Below are 22318 nucleotides of genomic sequence, written 5' to 3' on the forward strand. Positions count from 1 at the left end.
ACACCCAAGTTATACTAGTTTCAAAATAAACTTATGGTTTAAGGCCACATTAGAAATTAGTTCAACAAACTTGTGTACAAGCAGTTATACCTGCTATTGGGCGCATGTAGTTTTGCCGGGAGAATTTATGCACCTAGTATTTACATGACAGTGTTAGGGGCTCTGAGAGGCTTGGATGGGGTGATTTTTGTTTTATAAAAATTTAATATTGGTTTAATTTATTTGGTAACTGTGTAATTTTTTATTTGAATTATTTATTATGTGATGAGATTAGGATGTTTAGTTTTATGTTGGATTTTTATTTTTTTTAATGATTTTCTAACTACTTTTGAGTGCTGGATAGACATGATTAATAAATGGAAATAAATAACATCAGAATATGCTTGTAAGCCCCAACCCTGTCGAGATTCTTCTCCCTGGAACAATTCTCCCTTGGGTACATAAAAGTGCACGTATGCAGTGTGTATGCACGTAATTTTACGTGCACATTGGACGTGCAGTTATCTTAAGCACCATTTCTTTAGGTAAAGCTCTACTTTACCCGCAGAAGTCCCTTTGAAAATTCCCTTCTAGAAGTTTAAGCACTGTTAGATTGTTTGTTGTACTTAGATACAGTGATATAGATATTGAAACACTACTTAGCCAGATAAGTAGGATTTACCCGACTAAGGCCTGGATTTTCTAAGTTCGCAGAACTTAGAAAATCCGGCGGTAACGGGGGGCGAAGCGGGGGGCGGGCCTGCGAAAGCCGGCAGCCATCGCACCACTGCGGTGCGCTGGCTGTCGGCTTTTGCACCGAATAACTACACCTTTTATGGTGTAAGGTAAGATAAGGACCCTTATCGCCGCAAAACTGGCGGCGATAAGGGTCCTTACCTTTTGCCACCAGCGATGTCTCCGCAGCGTCGGCCCCGGTGCCACCCCGTCTCCTCCTCTTCCGGGGCCAACTCCGCCCCGATTTAGGTATCGCGTGCGATCCCTTTAGAGAATGACCCCCCTAAGTGGTAGATGCTGAATATCAGGCTATATTCAGCAGCCTCCATTTAGCCAGATAAGTATTTATCCAGTTAAATAGATAACCAGATATCTTGGGGTGGGCAAAGGGCAGATCAGGGCAGGGCAACCTCCCCAGTTATAGTAACCGGATAAGTGCCTATATTCAGCCTTATCTGGTTAAGTTAACCGAATAAGTTAGACCAGCTCAATAGCAGGTCTAACGTTTTGATAATAAATATCTGGATAACTTAGATAACCAGATTTATTTGAATATTGGACCCAATATATCTTATTAAACAGCTCTTCAAATGTACAGCTCTCAGAGCTTCCTAGCCACTGTGGTTACAGTGTAGACTTATGTCCTGCATTCTGCTTAGGCTGCAAAATGAGACTGCAAAGTGATCATTTTAATACTATTGTGGTAACTATATATGGTTTCTATGTGCTCGACAAGTAATAAAATACAAATTAAAGCCTGTGGTTTTGCATTGACCTCTAAAGATGTTGGTGGAGCAGTAATGCAGGCAATATTTATGTCTGTTTCTCACTCATGTACCTGAAGTGAAAAAGCAAAATCCCCCACCCCAAAATGCACTAGAATAGTTTATTGGTATCTGATTAACAGATTATCAAGCATTCTTTATATCCATAAATATAAACTAAATAGAACATTCAGATTTGGAGACATGTGTGAGTCTGCACAGCACAGTAATTATTAATCCCTGATTAATCCCCTCAAGCTTCCCTGATTCAACTGCCTAAACCCACATCTTTAGAAAGAAAGTTAAATATTTAACTCCTCAAACAAACAGACTTTCCGTTTGCATTAGCAATTATTCCCTTTGCATAAGACATTGACTGTGTGTTATTGCTCTGTCTAGATTCATGGTCCTTGGTTTCAGACCCTGCAGACAAGATAAAATGTCAGTCATTATTCAAAGGGGATCGCTGCAGTTTTTCTGAACTCATTGAAAAGAAAGTTCATATTGTTCCTAAGTACATAGATGGCTAAGAATTAATGCTTTGCTCGATATTCTGTAGCCTGTATGTTGCTCCTGTAGGAGTCAGGTACTTGTTTCAGGTTAAAATTAGTATAAAAATGCGAACAGTTCCGTAAGGTAGAAGTGAGGCTTTCGCATAGTCTTACAACGTACTTTAAATATTGGTCTGTCTTCTTTCCTTTGTTGTTGTTTTTTAAGCAAATTTTGTTTTTGACAAGCTAACCCTGTGATCTCTCTTGTTTTAAGGTTAAATGGGAACAGTTTCTGTTTGGAAATGTTATTACTCTGTTTGTGTCTGCTCCACCTAATTATGCTTTTATTTTACAGCACCCAATTAAGGACTGGCTCTTGATCGGAAGGCAGATTCAGTGCCTCCTTCACGGGCACTTGATTGCTGCTGTTTTCTCTCTGTGTTACAGTCCCCATTTATGTAGTGTTTCTCTCACTGTGTAGACGCGCTCCCGTGGTTCCAGATTGAACATTATTATAGTTGCTGAAGGATCCATTGACAAAAATGGGAAATCCATTTCCTCCAGTTTTGTTAAGGAAGTGAGTACAGATGGTAAAGTAAGGGTCTGCTTTGCCAAAGGACTCTACCAACTGCCTTCTAAGAGCACTGTTCAGGAGCCTTCGTCCTTCCATTTCATATCCATTTATCACTCACCCTCTGCCCTTCAAATATGGGGGTTTACGGTTTTCTTACAAACATTTCGCTGGAGAAGGAGCTCCCTCCAGCTGAGCAGCAAATCTTGTTCCAACTCATTTCAATTATTTATTTATTTTTTTGCAAAGACTTTTTTTTTTTTATTCTCTTAGAATCGTGCACGAAAGAAAAGACTGAATATCATAATTGTTTCAGAGGGTGCCATTGATACTCACAACAACCCTATTACTTCTGAAAAGGTTAAGGATGTAAGTGCCAATCTCCTTGTAGTGCAACTCCTGTCTGACCTATAGTGCTGTCCCTTGCCTACACTAAGACGTGCCTCAGTCTGTTTCTTTCCTAAACAGCTTGTTCATAGCTTGTGCATACTGCTTGCTTTTCATTTTTCTGCATGAAGATAGGGTGGTCCGTTTTTCTCAAATACAGATTAGCTTACATTAACCAAACAGGCACGAAATACGAATTAATCGCTCAGCGGCAGTGCCCTGCACTCTCGTGCCGAGGGCCTGGGTTCAGTTCCCTGGCCCAGCATCTGCTCCTCAGGCCATCTGCCTGATGCTGGGGGTGTTGTGAAGGCCCTGTAGGTAGGAGGTCTTGGCCAGCTCTCAGCAGTGACACCTAGGGACCAGACGTAGGCTCTGGAGGGGCTCCATGCCTTCTAGCCCCTGGATACAAAATAATGGGGAAAAGATGCAAAATAAGGGGAGAAACCCCTGGTAGTTGTGAATGAAGGCTTATGGTTCCCAGGCTTTAGATCATGCCTCAAGACACTTTTGTTTTCTTGGCATAAGTGAATTATGATGGTCTAGCGCTTACTTCACATTTATTCATGTGCTTATGTCTATTGCGCCAGTAGCTGGTGGACATTTTTGTGTCACATTATGATACCATAACCCAACAGAGGCCAGTTCTGATTGAGCTGAAAGTTCATTGGAGCCGGAAGAATGTAACCTAGTAAATAATGGCAGAAAAAAGACCCAAGTGGTCCATGCAACCTGCCCAGCAAGTTTATTTTTTATGATTAATGAATTGCTTACTTTTTTTATTAAGCACTTTTATTGATAGGCCTGAGGCTCCATGCAGGTTTACACCCACCCCACGAGCCTTCTGTTAAGGTAGTAACACTGGTCCGTGCAGATTGCTCCCATGCCCTTTGTTGAGGGTAGCAACAGCTGCTCTGTGCAGATTATCTCCATGCCATGCAGGTGACCCCTCATTTTCATTCTCTGCATTTATCCAAAGCCCTTATGAATTATATTACTTTTCTTGCCAGGCCAATCCCTCTTCCTGCCAAAAAACAAAGGAAACCAATTGAAAATCTATCGGGTACATAAGCAAACCACCCTCAGTCTGGCTAACCTCATGGGTAGTATTTGCCTGCAGGGTTTGCTGAATTAATGAAAGCAGAACTGCTTGGGTTATTTTGCATTTATTGGATTTGGGTTTTACATTTAATTAATCACTTTTCCAAATCCATGCTCAAGGAGAGTTACACCTTTAGGTACAATGGCTGATCCCTGCCCTGAGGGTTCACAGTCTTAAGTTTGAGCCTCAGGCAATGAAAGGTGAAGTAACTTGGCCAAGGTCTCAAAGAGTGGCAGCGGGAGAAGCAGAACTTGATCCCTGGCTTTCCTGTTTCTCAACTCGCTTCTCTAGCCACTAGGATACTCCTCCATTCCCCTCAAAAGAACCAACACAAATTTGTGCTGAATACTGTGCACATAGTTGCTTTCCCGACCTATCCCTGCTCAGGGAACACCTACAGAAGTAGGCGGGGAAAAGTACAGGCGTTGACATCTGCACAGAGGATGGGGAACAAACAAGCAGCCCATTTCTGTGGGCAAGCATCTTGATACAAAAAGCCTGCTTGAACACTGAAAAACTGATTTAACTTGTTGTTGTCATACCACAAAACAAATTTCTCACTGATTGTGAGTTTTTAGTTTCACTGAATATACATCTGCACTGACCCAGACAGAACTCTCAGGATATGCAAGGTGCATGTTACTTCATATGTCTTGCAGCTCAATCTCAGTTAGTCTGATTGGACAATATGTGGTTTGTTTGTGGATAAAGCATCATGGCCTTACATTTCTGTGAGGGTTTGGTTTTAAGCAGCAGTAAACCCAAAGACCTCAGCAACCCCATACAGAGTGAGCCAGATCTTGGAAGCTAGTACCTCGATGCAGGCCCATTGCTGGGCTGATAACCTGGCAGTTTAGGGGGTAAGAGGATGGCCGCAGAAGGCAATCTCCCCTCCAGTGATGCAGCCAGTTGAGTACCCCTCAGATGATGAGACCTCACATTAGTGGCCATGCAAGGGTCTAAAGTAACATTGCAACCACCCTGCTGCTGCCATGCCACTGGCACCCAGCCCTCTCAAAAGGCATGTTGGCATCTCAGAAGGTCACCCACCTTGCCCTCCCCTTCCGACGGCCCTGCCTGGATTGGAGACCATCTGGGAAGATTGGGTGCATGACCTGCAGAAGACAATAGAACGCTACTGCAGTATCCTGCCAAGCAAATTGCAGTCGCACAATGGGCCATGATCACCAGTCTGTATGAAATCGATAAGGTACATGCTCCGACCACCCAACTCAAAGGACATGTGTTTCCATCTGCTCAGATGGAGCATGTTTCACTGTGGTTTTGCAGGAGTTGGACTCTAGAGACACAGGCTTGATTGTGCTTGCTGCTTACTTCCTAACCTTGCATGCTGACAGAAGGCTATTTGTTGGGCTGTTGTTTTGTTTTTGAATAGAATGGAAAGCAAATGCTGGATTTGCATGTCTTTGCCTTGCTTTGGAACTTGCTGCTCTTGCTGCCTTCCTTGCACACCACCATTGTTTCATCATGAAAGGATTGCTTTCTTACCAACCTTTTCATTTGACTCATAAATATTTGGGGCTTCCATATTAGACAAATCTGCGTTAAAAAAAAAAGAGGGGGGAGGGGGCAGTTAATTCCCAAGCCAAAACTTGCTTACAAGGACTGAACCAGAATATGGGCTGAGGCCTAGTAACCCTCTTTGGAGGTGCCTCTTGAACATCTTCTGTCCCTTATGCTCCCTCCTCCCCATTTCCTTCATCTCCCCTTCCCTGTATTTCCTATCTGCAGCAGTTTCTCAGCTGCGGACGTGCCCGGCATACATGGGTGAACTGTAGGATTTGCTAACAAGGCACATGTGAAAAAATGTTAGGGATTCTCATCCTTTTTTTATTCGTGGTGGGAGCTGGGCAACATTTTTGCTCTGCACCTGCAGAGAATGAGAGGGACATTAGACAACACTATGGTGGTCACTCAATGCTGAATTGCACCCATACTTGTGTTTACCAACCCTGTGGATGAAGTGATGCAGTTCTGTGGGAGTTCACTTAATCAGGTAGAAATTTACCAATGTAATGGACAAGTAGTTGAAGAAATTAGATTTTGGTGACATCTGCTGAGTAGCAATGAAGCAGAAGCATGAATAGAACCTGAAAGGAAGAAACTCAAAGTGAGCTGAGGTCCTTTTAATTCTGCAGCCTGTAAATGCAAAACATCATCTTAGGATAGTGTCAGAGTAACTTATTGAACAAAGAATGGCCCCGCTTTTGAAAACTGGCTGACACGCTGTTGGAGATATTTTAGTGGACAGTGCAGGTGACTATGTAAAAGCCTCAAAGCATGCTGATCCCATTGGCTGCCAATTGATGGTGCAAGTTAAGTTTTTTAAGCCTGATGTAAATCAAGAGTAAAGGAAGAGTTCTTCAGGTCAGTGGGGAAAAAGGCTGAGAGTCCCTGTGCATTCAGAATCACTCTGTCTCATCAAGTGTAATTAAAAATATTGAGATGAATTGGGGGAGGAAATGTGCCATACTGAATCCGTATTCATCTAGGTGTGCCTCGCACTGGGAAAGGTTGAGAAATGCTGTTGTACATGTCATACTTACTGCTGCTAACAGCTGGAGACTATGGCTTTGCTCAGGAACCATACTAAGGACCTTCCAGTAGTAATACATCTTTCCCTGCCCATTCAGTCTTAAAACATGAGGGTAATGCATTTTACATTATCTTCACTGACATTGTTCCTTGATGATTCTATGCATTCAAGATGTTTGCCTATTGCTCCAAAGCTTTATATGAAAATAGCATATCAGAATAGGCCTAAAAGAAAGTTAACCATTGATTAGACTGAGGTTTAGGTATTGTCTTCAGGAAAAATAACCTTCCAAAATCAATTGTGCGGTATATAAAACTTTTCAATAAAATAAAAATAAATAAATAAATTTTACCGTATATTGTGAATTTTTAACATCCTTTTCAGTGCAGCTCAGGGCCCTATGTTTACCTTTTTAAAACAAAAAGATCTTGAAGCCTAAATTTTAGTGTCTTTAAAAAAAAAAAATCACTAAAGGACTAGGTGAACTGGGAGGATTTCAGTTTGTTTTAAATACTTGCAACTGTTTCTTAATATATAGTTCAGTGAAATTGGCTGTCCACAGGATAGACTGTTATTCTGGTGATAAGTACTCAGTTCTTTCAATGGGGGAGGACCCACATTTCATTGCGTCTCAAGGTTCTCCTTGGACTGTGACAGAGTGTGTGTTATTGAAGTGGCACTCACGGCAGCAGAGGAGAGTGGGGATTGAGGAACTGAGCTCAGCTCTGATCTCATGCTAATAGTCAGTGTTGGGCCAGTGAGAAATATTAGAAGCAGCTGCTGGGTGAGCTACATCCTGCTCCTCCCATCTCTGTACTTGACCTTGCACATCAGCACCCTTGTGACAAGATGGATAGGAAGAACTAAAGCAAACTAAACCTGGCAAAGGTTATTTCAATAAAAGAAAAAGAAACGCTGCAGGACTATATTTGATAGCAATTAGAAGACAACCCATATTTTATTTGGTTTTGGGTTTTTTTGCCCATAGGCATATTTTTACTCATAATAGGAAGATATAAATCAGGATAGCCAAAGCTATATCTAAATAAATGCAGGGCTGAAGACGAACTTTTAAAGCTGCTGAACATGTCGCACCTAGAGAAATTTATGTGCTCGAAAGACCAAATCACCATATGTGATGGTTTAGTTTGTCTTTTCTGGCTCATAAAGCTCCTCTACATAAGAGAGTCTAGCTCCTAGTGTTTAAGTAGAGCTCTATGAACAACTTTACTAACTGCTGATCACTGCTATGCTTATACTGTACATTTGTTCATGGACATAAATCTGGCCTATTGTGTGCATTTTTCTTTCATTCTCTCTGAAATTCTTACTAGCTCGTGGTTTCCCGTCTTGGATTTGATACGCGTGTGACAATTCTTGGTCATGTTCAGAGAGGTGGTACGCCATCTGCGTTTGACAGAATTTTGGTAAGTGTTTCTATTGGAAATCTGCTACCTTTCTTGACATTTTCAAGTGGGTTCCTCTCCTAATGTGAATCACTGAAAACTGCTATAATTCAGCGTGCATCTAAAGAGTGGGCTAGACTCTACCTGTTTTCCCTGGGGTGTGTACACGCTACAAATTAACATGTAAAATATGCAAACAGGGTAATAATGAGCTCATGACCCTAGTCGCAAATGCATGCAAAATGTAATGAGGCTTTAGGACCTTTGTATATTGAGAACCTCCTCTGGAGTAGCAGTTAAATGTTTGAAGACCCATCTCCCTTTCTCCAATCCATAATAGGCCCATCTGGGAGTTGCCTACCCACCTTGCACCCGTCTGGAGGCCAGCCATCTCCCCGATCCTAAATCTGAAAATGAAACTTTGAGGGCCCACATAATCTCTTCCTACTCAGTTCCCTCCCCTTCAGAACGTGGATTTGCCATTCTAGAGGGCGCCCCCAGGCTTTGCCAGCAGGAGGAAACAGAGCACCCCTCTGCCAGCTTTGTTCCTCTGTGCCGAATGGATGAGCAGCTTCACAAATTGCTAGGCAGTGTCATTCTGAATGCAGCAGCAGAACCGTCAAGAGGGCTGTTGGTTGAAGACTCCCTCAAGAATGGTCAATCCACTTTCCAGAGGAATGTAAGGAGCTGGTGGGAGTTTGAATGGGACTCCAGAGAGAGCCTGTTTGTCAGATCAGGAGTGCGAGGTGTTTGCAGCCTAAGAAGCATTTACTGTGGATCAGGAGGGAGGGAGACATTTCCTTCTGAATTGGGCGTGGAAGGCTTAATGGGGTTGCCAGTGGGAAGGGGGTGTTTTGACTAGCATCTGAAGGGGCTTATTTTGTGTTGGGGAGGGGTGAAAGGGATCCCCCTTGCTAACCAGACTCAGGATATTCGTTGGTATATGCATGTTGTATATATCATTAGTTTGGTGAGTCGACCTCCAAGGGCAATCATTTTACATGCTCCTTAGTGACTTGGCCTGTATGTCTGTGTCAAATATCATTTGATTACAAAAATAAAAATGCAATTCTTTCCAAGAATTTTTTAGCCCTCTTAGAAAATACTCAGTCTGTTCTCATCCTACCATAATAACGATGGCACGTGTTTATGTTGGAAGAGCCATCTGCTCTACAATCCACTACTACATAGTGCACTACTATGAGGGCTGTCAAACCTGTTACACATGTCAAACTTAGAGATGCCCTTCTGCGACTTTAAAGTTCATTGGGGTAGAGAACAGACACACATTTCAGATTGCACCACCGTATTCTGTGCCACCTATGGACATGTGTTGCTAAAATTCACTTAAAAACCAAACACATTTGTATATGAAAAGCAGAGTTATTCTGCTGAGTAGGCGTTTCAGAATGAGTATAGACTGAACTTGTTTTCTTGTATCATCAGAAAACGTTAATCTCTTTCATGGGGTCAAATTTCAAAGGCTTAGTTGAGAACTACATGGATAAAAGCAGAATGTCCGTAGATAGTGGCCGAATCTCTGAATGGATTTTCAGCTACCTGAAAGCTTGTGCATATTTGCACAATATATATACTTTTAGCTGTTGTATAAAGAGGTATTCTTGTTATGGGGGGGGGAGGGGGTGAAGTTAAGGTGTAACATGGTGATAAAAGTTTCTATGCGTGCCGTGGGAGCGCGTACTTTCCACCATCATTTTAGAAGGTGTATGTGTGCAATATTAGCTGCATAACAAGCCGATTTTCAAACACATGGCACACAGGCGCTTGTAGTTTGAATATTGGCTAGATTTTTGTGGAGGATTGGATATGTGGGGGCTAAATAATAGGTGTGTAGCATGCCAATCAGGTGTTCTAGGGCAAATTTACTCTTTATCTATAAAGCAATGATGATTTTCACATCATCTTTCCTTTTTGAAGCTAAATATATCTAACCTACATTCTCCCCAGCATAGTATTATAGTAGCATAGTTAATGATGGCAGATAAAGACCAAAATGGTCCATCTAGTCTTCCCAGCAAGTTGCTTAGGGAACTAACTGTTGCTCCATGCAGGCATCCCCAAACAGTAATGTTAATTTTAGAGGTTACTCCATTTCTTCATTTCCATTATCTTGCCACTAGGGATCCTCTGTGTTTGTCCCACACTTCACACAAGTATAAGTTGGCACCAAGAATGTGTATGGACTGGCTAAGCAAATTGGGTCCACAAATAACCAATGATCAATAGAAGACAGGTGGACAATACAAATTCCTTTAGTCAATAGGCCTCTGAAAGGTACAAGTAAATAATACAACATGTAGGCCCTTTGCCCTTTATTCTAAGTGAATATCACTATTTCCCACATGCATTAACGTGTGTGGTCATAGCAGAGTCTTTGAAGTTTGTTTTGTTCATTTAAGCTTTGTTTTGGCAACAGAAAAATCAATAGAAAAGTGTACTGCATATTTGTCTGTCTGTCCTTTATATCTCCTTGCTCTCTACCAGGCAAGTCGTATGGGTGTGGAGGCTGTGCTTGCCCTGCTGGAGGCCACGCCAGATACCCCTGCCTGTGTTGTGTCTCTGTGTGGAAACCAAGCTGTGCGCCTGCCTTTAATGGAATGTGTGCAGATGGTGAGTTGCTGGACCGAGGCCAGTTTATAGCTGCGTATTCCCTAAAGTAGAATGCTGTTTGTAACAATGAGGGGACTGTTAGTGATGAAAGCTGAGGAAAATAAATGAAGAGTAATGCTACTCTGTTTTTGGGATAAATGAACTGGAAATAACTGCACTGATAATTGTTTTCTTAGTCTCAGATTGTTCTATAGATACACATGGGAGTGGGCAGTTTTCCAAGTTTTTTACCCTTAGTGTGGTACTGTTTCACAATGCATGCACTTTTTCCATGGGGAAGAAGGTATGGGACTAGATTAGGGGGAACCTTAATTCCCTGTACGTACCCAGATCAGTCCACACTCCTGGGTTTTGCCTCCCTGCCAGCAGAGGGAGACAGAGAAAGTTTCACTGACACTGTACATAACCCATTGTGCCACCTGTAGTCCCTCTGCATTGATCTGTATTTCCCTGTCTCCAGCAAATGGTAGATGGTGTACAACCTGCAGTCTGGAGAGAGAAAAAAAGAAAATTAAAAGACAAGAAAATTTCTGGATCTTCCCAGGGGGTTGTGAGGTCCAAGTGGGGCAATCCCCCCTGGTCTGAGGCGGATGAGCAGGGGTTGGCGACTCTTCTGATAGCTCGGTCTGGAGGTCTGTGGGGTGAACATCTGGTGGTCTAGATCCCTCATCCCTCACGAGACAGCGGTGGAACCTGCTGGCATTTCTTCACTGCAAGCCCAGTGCAGCAGGGAAGTGTCCCTTTTATACAGTTTGTCCTGGGCTTGGTCACTAAAGTTTGGTGAAAGGAGACTAGTATAGCCAGTGGTCTGGCTCTTTTTTGATCTGCCATGTGGCATGCGCTCCTTGAACCTGAACCTCTGCACCAAAGGAAAGTATTGGTTTCTGTGTATATTTATTCTCAGAGAGTAAATTAAAAAAAAAAAAGAGAACAAGGAACTACTTAGAGGAATCTGTATAGCAGCGAGGTTCCGGGGGGAGCTACCTTAGCAGCTCGGGGAGCTCAGTGATGCCGTTTTTCAGCAACTTCTCTGCCTGCGGAGGAGACCGGGTGTTGACTCCTTGGCGCTGAGGGACTGTTCACTGCTTGCTGTTGAGGTGCTGGTGGTGCTGCAGGTATGGGGAGGAACAGCGTGTGCGTGCGGCAAAAGCGTTCAGGGGGGTCTGCATTGAGAATGACCTCATTGGTAGAACAAGCCTCAAGGGTGACAAGGTCTAGAGCTGAAGTTTTCCCCGTCAGTGCGGAAATGGTGGCCATTTTTGATTCCCTAGCAGCATCAGCAGGAGAGGCAGGGGAATCCCATCTTCAACTATAGCCAGCAGTTCCCTATCCTGCAGAGGTGCAGAGAGGCATTTGCACTGAGGAGTAGTCTCTGGTTCTGGTAGAGATCTTTTGCCAATTTTAATTCGCTTATGCACAAAGCGTGTTTAGTGAGATGCTGGCTCTTGGCCCTAGTCTCCATGGATTCTTGGCCAGTCAAGATTTGGAGCTGTTGAGAAGCTCTTTAGCCGATAGTTTTCGATGCCGGATGTTAAACGGATCTGGGCCTAAACGTGCTCAGGTGCAGGCAGGCTCTACTTAGCCATGTGATAATCCACTGCAGTGGTTCTTTTCCTGCGTGTGAAGGTGTATGCGCGCATTCTCACCTCATGGCAGTTGCATGTGCTGGGACCTTTGTGTGTAGGTCCACAGCCTAGATTTGAGCTCATACATATGTGACCTATACTTGAGCGCATATTTGCGCAGGTACTTGAGCACGTATTTGCATAGTTACTTGTGCGCATAAGGCTGCAACCTAGACTGGAGCGCGTATTTACACGGGTACTTGTCCACATAAGACTGTGCAACCTAAATTTGAGTGCGTATTTGCGCATTTACTTGTGTGCGCACAACCATGGCCTAGACGAATGCGTATTTGCGCATGTATGTCCGTGACCTAGTCTTGAGCACAAATTTGCGGTGTCCTGGAGGGGTGTGCATGTATGCCCAGGTGGCATTGATGTACGCATAGGAGGCCACCAACAGCCGAAGTTCAGGAATGCTAGATGCCGGTGATGAACAGGTCCAAGAGCCTTGCTATCTGTGAGGCTTGCCTTCTGATAGCAATTCAGTCCTCACTCTCTCCGTTTGTGTCAGCGCTGTTTAGATGTTCAAAGCGATTTGACTACTACAACTTTTGCCCATGTTGGGACATTCCCTCAGCCTATGGTGTCCCTGGAGGAGTCGTGGAGTGGGAGGTGAGGCAATGGTCAGTTCTCCTCCCTTTTTCCCAAGGGCAGAAGCTTCCCCGAGAGAGGTTGGAGAGAGCAAGGTTTGGCCTATGGGCTCTGGTATAGATCCATCCTCCTCCTCCTTTCTGCAGGGGTGCCCACCAAAGGCGAAGCAACCTACTATATAGGGATCATGTGCTCGGGCTCCCATTTGTCAATCACAGCAAGCAAATGCCACAGGGAGGCTGTACCTGGTAATGTTCAAGGAGGTGTGGATCATGAGACATCGGAGGATTCCAATGGGGAATTCATTTTCTCACTTCTAGAAGAGGGATAAATTGCATATGATTGAGAGCTGCTTTGGACTCTGTACAGATTTTTTCTGTTTTCACAGAGATGTCTTGCTGAGTTTGTTGGCTCAGACTCCAATCATGCTTAGCTGGCCGGAGATCAATTTTAAGTTAAGCATCCTGTTTTCTCCCCCCCCCCCCCCCCCCCCGTATCCAATTCAAGAGATATTGCATTTAAAGAAGGTAAATGCAGCTCTCAAGGTCCAACTCTGAGGTCCTTCATCATGGCGGTAAGCAAGTTCTTGGCATCTCTTGCCTTAATAGAGGCATATCTGCACATAGCCATCAGTCCGGAGCACCAGAGATTCCTGAGTTTCACAATCCTAAGAGAACATTTTTGGTTTCAAGCTCTTCCCTTTGGCTGGCAACAGCTCATGTACCTTCACCAAGGTGATGGTGGTAGGGACAGGTGCATTGCAAAAGGAGGGTGTGTTGGTGTATCCATATCTGTATGATTGGCTTATTCATGCAAAATCAAATTATCTCTGTCGACAATCAATACAAAAGGTTCTGATGCGCTTGAAGTCTCTAGGATGGGTGGTGAACCTAGCAATGAACTATTTAGTCTTCTTACAAACTTTTGTGTATCTGGGAGCTCAGTTCGACACACTGGCAGAGTGTTTCTCACAGAGAGAGATTGCTGAAATTGTAGAGTCAGATTAGGCTTCTGCCAGAGCTTTTGGTGCCCAGGGCCTGGGACTTACAGGTCTGGGTTCTCTGGCATTGACATTGGAATTAATACATTGGGCGTACATGCATACGCGGCCTCTGTAGGGTGCTCTTCTCCCGCTGGAATCCGTTATTGGATGAGTTTCATCTTCCTCCTCGTCAGGGACAGTCTTTTGTGGTGCTTACTCGCACCAATCTTGAGCATAGTGCGGAATCGAAGATTCTGAATTTAATAATTGTTTCCATCGATGCAAGCCTCTCTGGATGGAAGACTGTGTGGCAAGATCATAAGAACATAAGAACATAAGAAATTGCCATGCTGGGTCAGACCAAGGGTCCATCAAGCCCAGCATCCTGTTTCCAACAGAGGCCAAAACCAGGCCACAAGAACCTGGCAATTACCCAAACACTAAGAAGATCCCATGCTACTGATGCAATTAATAGCAGTGGCTATTCCCTAAGTAAAATTGATTAATATCCATTAATCAATTTTAAATCAATTAAAATTGATTAATAGCCATTAATCAATTTTAATCTCCTCCAAGAACTTATCCAAACCTTTTTTGAACCCAGTTACACTAACTGCACTAACCACATCCTCTGGAAACAAATTCCAGAGCTTTATTGTGCATTGAGTGAAAAAGAATTTTCTCCGATTAGTCTTAAATGTGCTACTTGCTAACTTCATGGAATGCCCCTTGGTCCTTCTATTATTCGAGAGTGAAAATAACCGAGTCACATCTACTCGTTCAAGACCTCTCATGATCTTAAAGACCTCTATCATATCCCCCCTCAGCCGTGGGCAAAACTTGAGGGCTCATGGCCTATCAATCGGTTAGAGATGAGAGCAGTGCATTTCACCTTGCTTGCCTGTCTGTCAAGATTATGTGGCCATCCAGTACAGATCCTATTAGGCAATGCGATGATGGTGGACTACATTGACCAACAAGGTGGAACCAAGAATCAGGCAGCGGCTTGAGAGGCCCGGGAATTGATTCTCTGGGCAGAACAGCACTTGGAGCAGCTGGCAGCATCTCACGTCACTGGTGTGAACAATGTTCAGGTAGATTTTATCAGCTGGAGAAAGTTAGACCCCGGGAAATGGGAAGTCGGAGGCAGCGATGTGTCATATTCATGGAAGATGGGGATATCCTGACCAAAGAGAACACCAAGGTGTCGCGGTTTTACAGCAGCTGAACAGAACACGGTACAAAAAAAATCGGAGCTCTGGTACTGCCATGGACTTGAGGGATTCTTATTTATCTTTCCTTCCGTGGTCTCTGGTGGATGGATAGAGAAATATTCAGGCAACATGATCCTAGTAGCTCCAGAGTGGCCATATCGACCATACTTCCTAGATCTGATCTGATGCCCCCTGAGGTTTGGACATCAGTCGACCGTTTTCCATCAGGGCCCAATATTTTTGGGTTAGGCAGCTCACTTCTGTCTCACGTCTCTCTTCTGAGAGGAGATAACTGAGATGGAAGAAATATTCCAAAGCAGTTATTTCCACCTTCTGCATCCTTGAGGTATGTTCGAATTTGGAGGATCTTCGAGTCCTGGTCTGCTGTTGACAGAGTGCAGCCTCAGTCTGTTCAGGCTACGGTGTTGTATATTTTAGCTTTTCTACAGAAATGTTCTGGTCAGGGGACTGGCCTTTAACTCTCTGAGTGTCCAGATAGCAACATTGGGTTGTCTCCGGGATAAGGTGCTAGGGTATCCTCTGTCTGCACATCTGTATGTTCTATGGTTCCTTCAGGGAGCTAAGTATTTGTGTCCTCAGGTGCAGAACATTTGTCCATCTTGAAATCTGAATCTAGTTCTTAGAGGATTGTGTGAGGCTCAGATTGAACCACTAAAGAGAGTTAAGTTAGTGACTTGACTCTTAAAATGGTTTTCTCGGTGGCTACTTGTTCAGCCAGGAGAAGTTTGGAGCTCCAGGTGCTGTCGTGACGAGATCCCTTCCTGATTTGGGGGTATCTTTATGCATGATGCCTTCTTTTCTGCCTGAGGTAATCTCGGTGTTCCATTTTAATTAGACAGTAGAGCTTCCAGCTTTTATGGATTTGGATTCCTCTACACCTCATTCGGGTGACCTTAGGCTCTTAGATTGGAGGCATGCATTATTGAGGTATCTAAAGGTCACTTATGATTTCCAGAGATTGCATCACCTCTTTATAGATCGTACCACCTCTTTGTAGAGTGATACAAAGAAAAGAAATAAGTCGTCTAAGGCTACAATTGTGCGGTGGCTGAAGGAAGCGATCAAGTTGACTTACATTTCTAAAGGGCGCTTGCTGCCAGGGGGTTTTAGGGGCACACTTGATGTGTTCTCAGGTGACTTCCTGGGCTGAGTCACAACAGGTTTTCCACATGAAATTTGCTGAGAGGCTACTGGGAATTCATTGCCCACTTTTGCTTGTCGGGGCTCTGGCTTCCATGTGCTTTAGTGAGAACTCTCCACATCTCACCTGAGTTAAGGGGAGCTTGGGTACATCCCAGGAGTGTGGACTGATCTGGGTACATACAGGGAAAGGAAAATTGGTTCTTACCTGCTAATTTTTGTTCCTGTAGTACCAAAAATTAATCCAGAGACCTGCCCACTTACTGGGGGAAGAGTCCGCCGCTCGTACTGTTGCTTTGCATATAGTGCGGAGTTGTTGGAGGTTTTCAATGCTGATTGCTTATGTTAAATTTGGGAGACTAGTTTTCCATTGTCTTTTTGGGCAACTTCACCTTTTTCCGGCTTGTTGGTTGGGAACAAGTTTGTTTAGAAGCTTGCTTAGAAATTTATCGTTGTTGCTGTTATCTTGGCTTGGGAACAGGTCAAAACAGAGGGACTACAGGTGGCATACTGGGTATTGTATAGCGTCAGTGAAACTTTCTCTGTCTCCATCTGCTGGCAGGGAGGCAAAACCCAGGAGTCTAGACTGATTTGTGGTACTACAGGAATGAAAAATAGCAGGTAAGAACCAATTTTCCTTTTATGTGTGAGTGTATGGAGGCCCTACATTGATGTTCAGGGAGGATGATAAGGGGAAGCTGGAATACCCATCTTTGAAGTTTTGGGGTTGAGAAGACAGAGACCCCCATATGAAGGGGAAGCCCTTGCATTTTGGACTTGGGAGAGTTGTTGCAGAGTGCACAGTCATTAAAATGTCCATGTTCCTTTTAGCACGACCCTTTTAATGTGTATGCGCTTTGCTCCTCAATAGAGTGATAAATATGATGCTAATGCCAGTTGTAGCATGAATGCTAAAATATATTTTGTGTGCTTGCCTCAAATTTTTGGCTCAGCTCTTTATTTCAGTTAAACAGGTAACAGTTTAGTTTGCAGAAGATTTTACTTGTGACTGATTGACCTGAAATATTCAGGGCTATCCCAGCAGCAGTGAATGGTTCCTTGTTCTTGTAGTTACAGAACTCTTAATGTCAGCATAACATTTAAAAAATGAAAGGAATTTTCTTCATGGCAGGCTGCTTTGTTAGTTTAACCTATTTAGTCAGAATCCTATGGAGGCATATAGTGTGAAGGCCCCCTGACCCTTAATGATGTCAGTATGTGTTTGATTGGTGACTGAAAAATTATACTGGATCTGAAGAATATCACAGATATTATGCAAGTCAGTTGTTCACAAATAGATTTCTTATAAGGAACTCATTTAGAATGATATACCTAATTTTATTCACTCAGTTATGACCCATTACAGTGGAGTTTTTTGCTTTTTTTTAAGACACAAGAAGTTCAAAAAGCAATGGATGAAAGACGGTTCGAGGATGCTGTAAGACTGCGTGGAAGGTATGTATCTTCAGTGACAGAGTCAGGTTTGTTTTGATAAACTTAACTTTTCAGTCAGTATATCTTCTATAAATTTTGATGGTTGCCTTTTAGCAAGAACAAGCAGTGGAGAGATTATGGAGCTATTCTACTTGAACATGTTAATTTGAGGATTGTAAAAAGACCAAACACAGTCCTTTGCATTCATATTCTAGAATACAGATGTACCATATCAGCATGCATAGTTTGCTGATTTTAGTGTCTTGGTCTGCTAAATATCAGGATCTCTTAACACATGTAAAGCAGTTCAAGCTACTCCAAAACAACTAGGGGAAGTTTTTGATGGGGATGGGGATTAGGAGTAGGGACCACATTAGGCCAATTCTGAAGGAGCTGCATTGGTTCCCAATAAAATTTAGACTGTGTTTTTTAAAATTCTAATGATTATGTTTAAATGCTTATGGATGGCTTGCCCAAGATATGTGGCAGACCTCTTTGTTTGGTATGAATAGTTTGGTTTGAATTCTGTTAGAAACTTCCTCACTTTCTGTCACACGGTTGACAGTTACTAGATGTACCTCCCCCTTGAGGTATATACGTTCTGAGATTCTGTAAGGAAGTAAAAGCACGATTGAATGGCCTGACTTTTGAGTAATTTAATAAAAGTGGGCTTAAGGAGAGTTTTGGGATTATGGGGGGATTTTGATTTGGGGGGGGGGGGAATTGGTTAATATTATGATTGTATGTCCATATGATATTTAATTTTATTGTATTTCTCCGAGGATAAGCAGGATGGCAGTCCTCACACATGGGTGATGACATCAGATGGAGCCTGGCACAGAAAACTTATGTCAAAGTTTCTAGAACTTTGACGGAGCCTCATTGAGCATGCTCAGACTTGCATTATACCACATGTCCATGCAGGATCCCCTTCAGTCTCTTCTTCTCTGCAGAACTTGTCATCTTGCGGTCGAGTGAGAGCCTCACTTTGCCAACTTTTTGGCCTACGTTTATTAAAAAACATGTTTTTTTGCTTAAATATTTATTTGCTTCCTCGCACGGTTGATGTGGGGTCCCCCTGGGTTCTCCTGTTAGCATCTAGATAGGTTTTTTGACATTTATAGGTAAGTTTAGTTTTATTGTCGATCCCCTGGGGTGGCGGTGCACTCAGTGCCTGCCAGCCATCGCCATCATTTCGATCTCACGTCCCTTTTATTTTGCAATGACATGTCCACTTCGGGTTTTAAGTGGTGCCTCAGGTGTAGGAGGACCATGCCATCCTGTTTCAGTTGCTGACTGAAGAGGGTACCAGGCACAAAATGCTAGATATCCTCCAGTTCGTGGAGCCTCCCAAGGAGATTGTGGCAATCCCAGTGCATGAGATACTCGTATATGTGTATTACTGCTGAGAATGTGGGAACACCTTTTCATAGTGCTTCCCATGAACAATAAGGTGGATACTATTTATCTCATCCAAAAGGTTCTTGAATTCAACAAGCATTAGCTGCCCCTGTCAAATCCATTCTCAAGAAGGCCAAACACTCTTGGACACATTCCTTGGCACCCACAAGGAAAGATTACAGAGCGATGGATGCTCTTGGGAGAAAAGTGTTCCAGGATGCCATGCTTATTGCCTGTATGGCAGCCTACCCAGCTGTACATGAGCCAGTATACTCGGGTCATCGGAAAGCAGGTGTAGGATGTTGCCGAGCAACTGCCTCAGCAGCAGCAAGACACCCTCCATTCACTGGTGCATAAGGGCATGGACTGCAGATAACATGGGGTCCGTCAGACCGAAGGTGCAGGAGTGACTCACTGATGTGCCATGTACGGGAGAGAATCTCTTCGGAGATAAGGTCAAGGACATGGTAGCCCAAATCTAGGTCCACCGTATGACCCTGCAGAAGCTCTCCACTGGAACTCAGGACCCACGCTATTCATCCAGGAGATTGTCGAGGTCTGGGCCCAGGAATTTCTTATTCCACCTAAGGAAGTACTACCCTCTGCATCCTCGTTCTTCTCAGTCATATAAGGACTCTCATGGCCGCCCCAGTCAACAGAGAACTCAAAAGTCCCAGCCAGCATCTCCGTCAGCTCCTGAGATGGGGTTTTGACTGGGTCGCAGGGGACGTAGCCAGGTTGCCTGTATCCAGGATGATACCAATGGGTTCTCTCCATTGTTCACGAGGGGTACAAATTGAACATATTGGTTACCCTACAAAATTTCCCCCAAGCCCATTTTGGGGCCTGGTTGCACATTGGGAAGCACTAGTATCAGAGCTCTTCTTCCTCTTAATTGCCAGAGTGGTTGAACCCATTTCACCAGGGCAAAGAGGGCGGGGATTTACTCCCAGTACTTCCTGATACCAAAGTAAACAGGGGGAATGTGTCCCATCCTAGAACTGGGGGCCTTGAACAAGTTTATCAAAAGAGAAAAGTTCAAGATGGTTTCCTCAGCACCCTGATCCTTTTTTTTTACAAAAAGGGGACTGGCTATATGCCCTGGATCTAAAGGACGCTTACACTCACATCGAGATATTCCCAAGTCACTGGAAGTATCTCAGATTTGTGGTGGGAAAGCAGCACTTCCATTTCCGCGTTCTGCTGTTTGGGCTCACATCAGCCCCATGTGTCTTTACGAAATGCCTAGCCATGTGGTGGTGCACCTTTGCAGACTGGAAGTTCACACTTTCCCCTACCTGAACGATCAGTTAGTCAAGAGCACCTCTCGTGCGGGGGCCGACGAGACCATGTGCTCAACCATCTAGGTGCTGGGGAAACTAGGGTTCATTATCACCTATTTCAAGTCCCATCTCATCCTGACACCTCAATTGAACTTTATTGAAGCCCTGCTAGACACAGCTCAGGGCAAGGCCTTCCTGCCTTGATAAAGGGCCATCAACCTGATGACTATTGCAGCAGGGATTCACAGAGCCAGCAGGGCTATATGGCCACAACAGTTCATGTCACTCCCTTGGCATAACTACACATATGAAAGGCACAATGAATCCTGAGGTCACAATGGCGACAGGCCATGCAGAATCTCCAGTATCGCATCTGAGTCACTTTGTCTCTAAGGGACTCTTTGTCCTGGTGGCAAGTAATTTCAAATCTGGATCGGGAGATCTACTTCCAAAGTCCTCATACCCAAATTGTCCTAATCACAGATGCGTCCATCCTGGACTGAGGAGCTATTGTCCATCCAGGAATGTCTTTATCAAATCAACTTCCTGAAGCTCTAGTCAATCAGGTATACACTATAGTCTTTCAGAGATTGGCTGTCCAACAAAATTGTTCTTATCCAAACAAACAACGAAGTGGCAATGGGTATGTCAACAAGCAAGGCGGTATGGGATCATTCCTATTGTGTCAGGAAGCAGTCCAGATCTGGTCAAGGGCCCTCTCTTATGGGATGATGCACAGGGTCATGTACCTGGTGGTAACAGGGAAGATAATAGCGGTCAGACTGAGTCATATCTTCAGACCCCACGAATGATCTCTCAATTAAAGGGTAGCAAATTGAATCTTCCACCTCTGGAGAAGCCCAGATGTGGATCTCTTTGCACTGCATTGGAACAGGAAGGTTCCTCAGTTCTGTTCCCTGTACAGGACATGTGGCAAACCAGCCTCAGATCCCTTTGCCTGGCATTGGGATGAGGGTCTCCTGTATGTGTATCCTTCAGCTCCACTGATAGAGAAGACTCCCTTGAAGCTTCACAAGGACAAAGAAGTTTTGATCCTCATTGGCCGAGACAGGTCTGGTTTCCATTCATTAGGGAGATGTTCATCCGGAAACTGATCAGATTTGGGATTTCCCCAGATCTCATCACATAGGATCGAGGCAGGTTGCAGCATCCCAACTTCCAGGCCCTGTCACTCACAGCCTGGATGTTGAGAGGATAATATTGCAACCACTCAGTCTCTCTTGGGTCCTAATGGCTACCGGAAAGCCTTCCACTAGAAAGTCCTACAGACTGATGTGAGCAGAAGGCCCTAGATCTGTTTTCCTGCTCCCCACAAAAACTGCTTGACTATCTTCTATACCTATTGGAAGCTAGCTTAAAGACCAACTCTGTTAGAGTTCATTTAAGTGCATTTGGCACAAACCACCAAGGTGTAGATGGTACCTCATCTCTGTACAGCCTGTAGTTGTACATTTTATGCGGGACCTACTTCAGTTGAAGCCTCCCCTAATGCTTCCTCCTGCGTCATGGGACCAGCTAATAATGAAAGCTCCTTTTGAGCCATTATGCTTCTGTGACCTGAAGTACCTAACCTCGAAGGTCATATTTTTGGTGGCGGTCACTTCAGCATGCAGGGTCAGCGAGCTCCAGGCTTTAGTGACTTATCCACCTTACTCCAAGTTTTTCTATGATAGTGTGGTTTTACGTACACACTCTAAATTTCTGCCTAAGGTAGTGTAAGATTTCCATCTTAACCAGTCCATCATCCTGCCAACATTTTTTCTCAGGCCTCATTCACACCAAGGTGAGCAAGCCCTGCACAGTTTGGACTGAGCCTTAGCCTTTTATGTAGCGTGACAGAAGCCCATCGACAGTCCACTCAGTTTTTGTTTTTTTTGATTGGAATAAGTTTGGTATTGCTGTTGTCAAATGGACGCTTTCCATTTGGCTGACAGACTGCATCTCCTTCTCTTATGCCCAGGCTGGATTACATCTTAGGGGCCATGG

At 43.9% G+C, this 22318-nt stretch overlaps 1 protein-coding gene across 9 annotated transcripts in view; it reads left to right on the forward strand.

Moving 5' to 3' along the window:
- The window catches only part of PFKP (phosphofructokinase, platelet), a 295600-nt gene that overhangs the window by 143803 nt on the left and 129479 nt on the right, over positions 1-22318 (forward strand). For 6 of the 9 annotated variants that reach the window (XR_003854471.1, XR_003854472.1, XM_029588548.1 and 3 more), the window contains exons 8-11: positions 2814-2909; positions 7918-8010; positions 10495-10620; positions 17584-17648. Coding sequence is in view for 7 of the 9 variants with exons in the window: in XM_029588548.1 (XP_029444408.1) it covers positions 2814-2909; positions 7918-8010; positions 10495-10620; positions 17584-17648 (380 nt within the window). In the remaining 2 variants the exon portion in view is untranslated. Of the gene's footprint in view, positions 1-2450; positions 2547-2813; positions 2910-7917; positions 8011-10494; positions 10621-17583; positions 17649-22318 lie in introns of all 9 variants that reach the window. The other 3 variants (XM_029588549.1, XM_029588552.1, XM_029588554.1) reach the window with 1 other exon arrangement.

This window comes from Rhinatrema bivittatum, chromosome 2, assembly GCF_901001135.1.
Source record: "Rhinatrema bivittatum chromosome 2, aRhiBiv1.1, whole genome shotgun sequence".
Classification (NCBI taxonomy): domain Eukaryota; kingdom Metazoa; phylum Chordata; class Amphibia; order Gymnophiona; family Rhinatrematidae; genus Rhinatrema; species Rhinatrema bivittatum.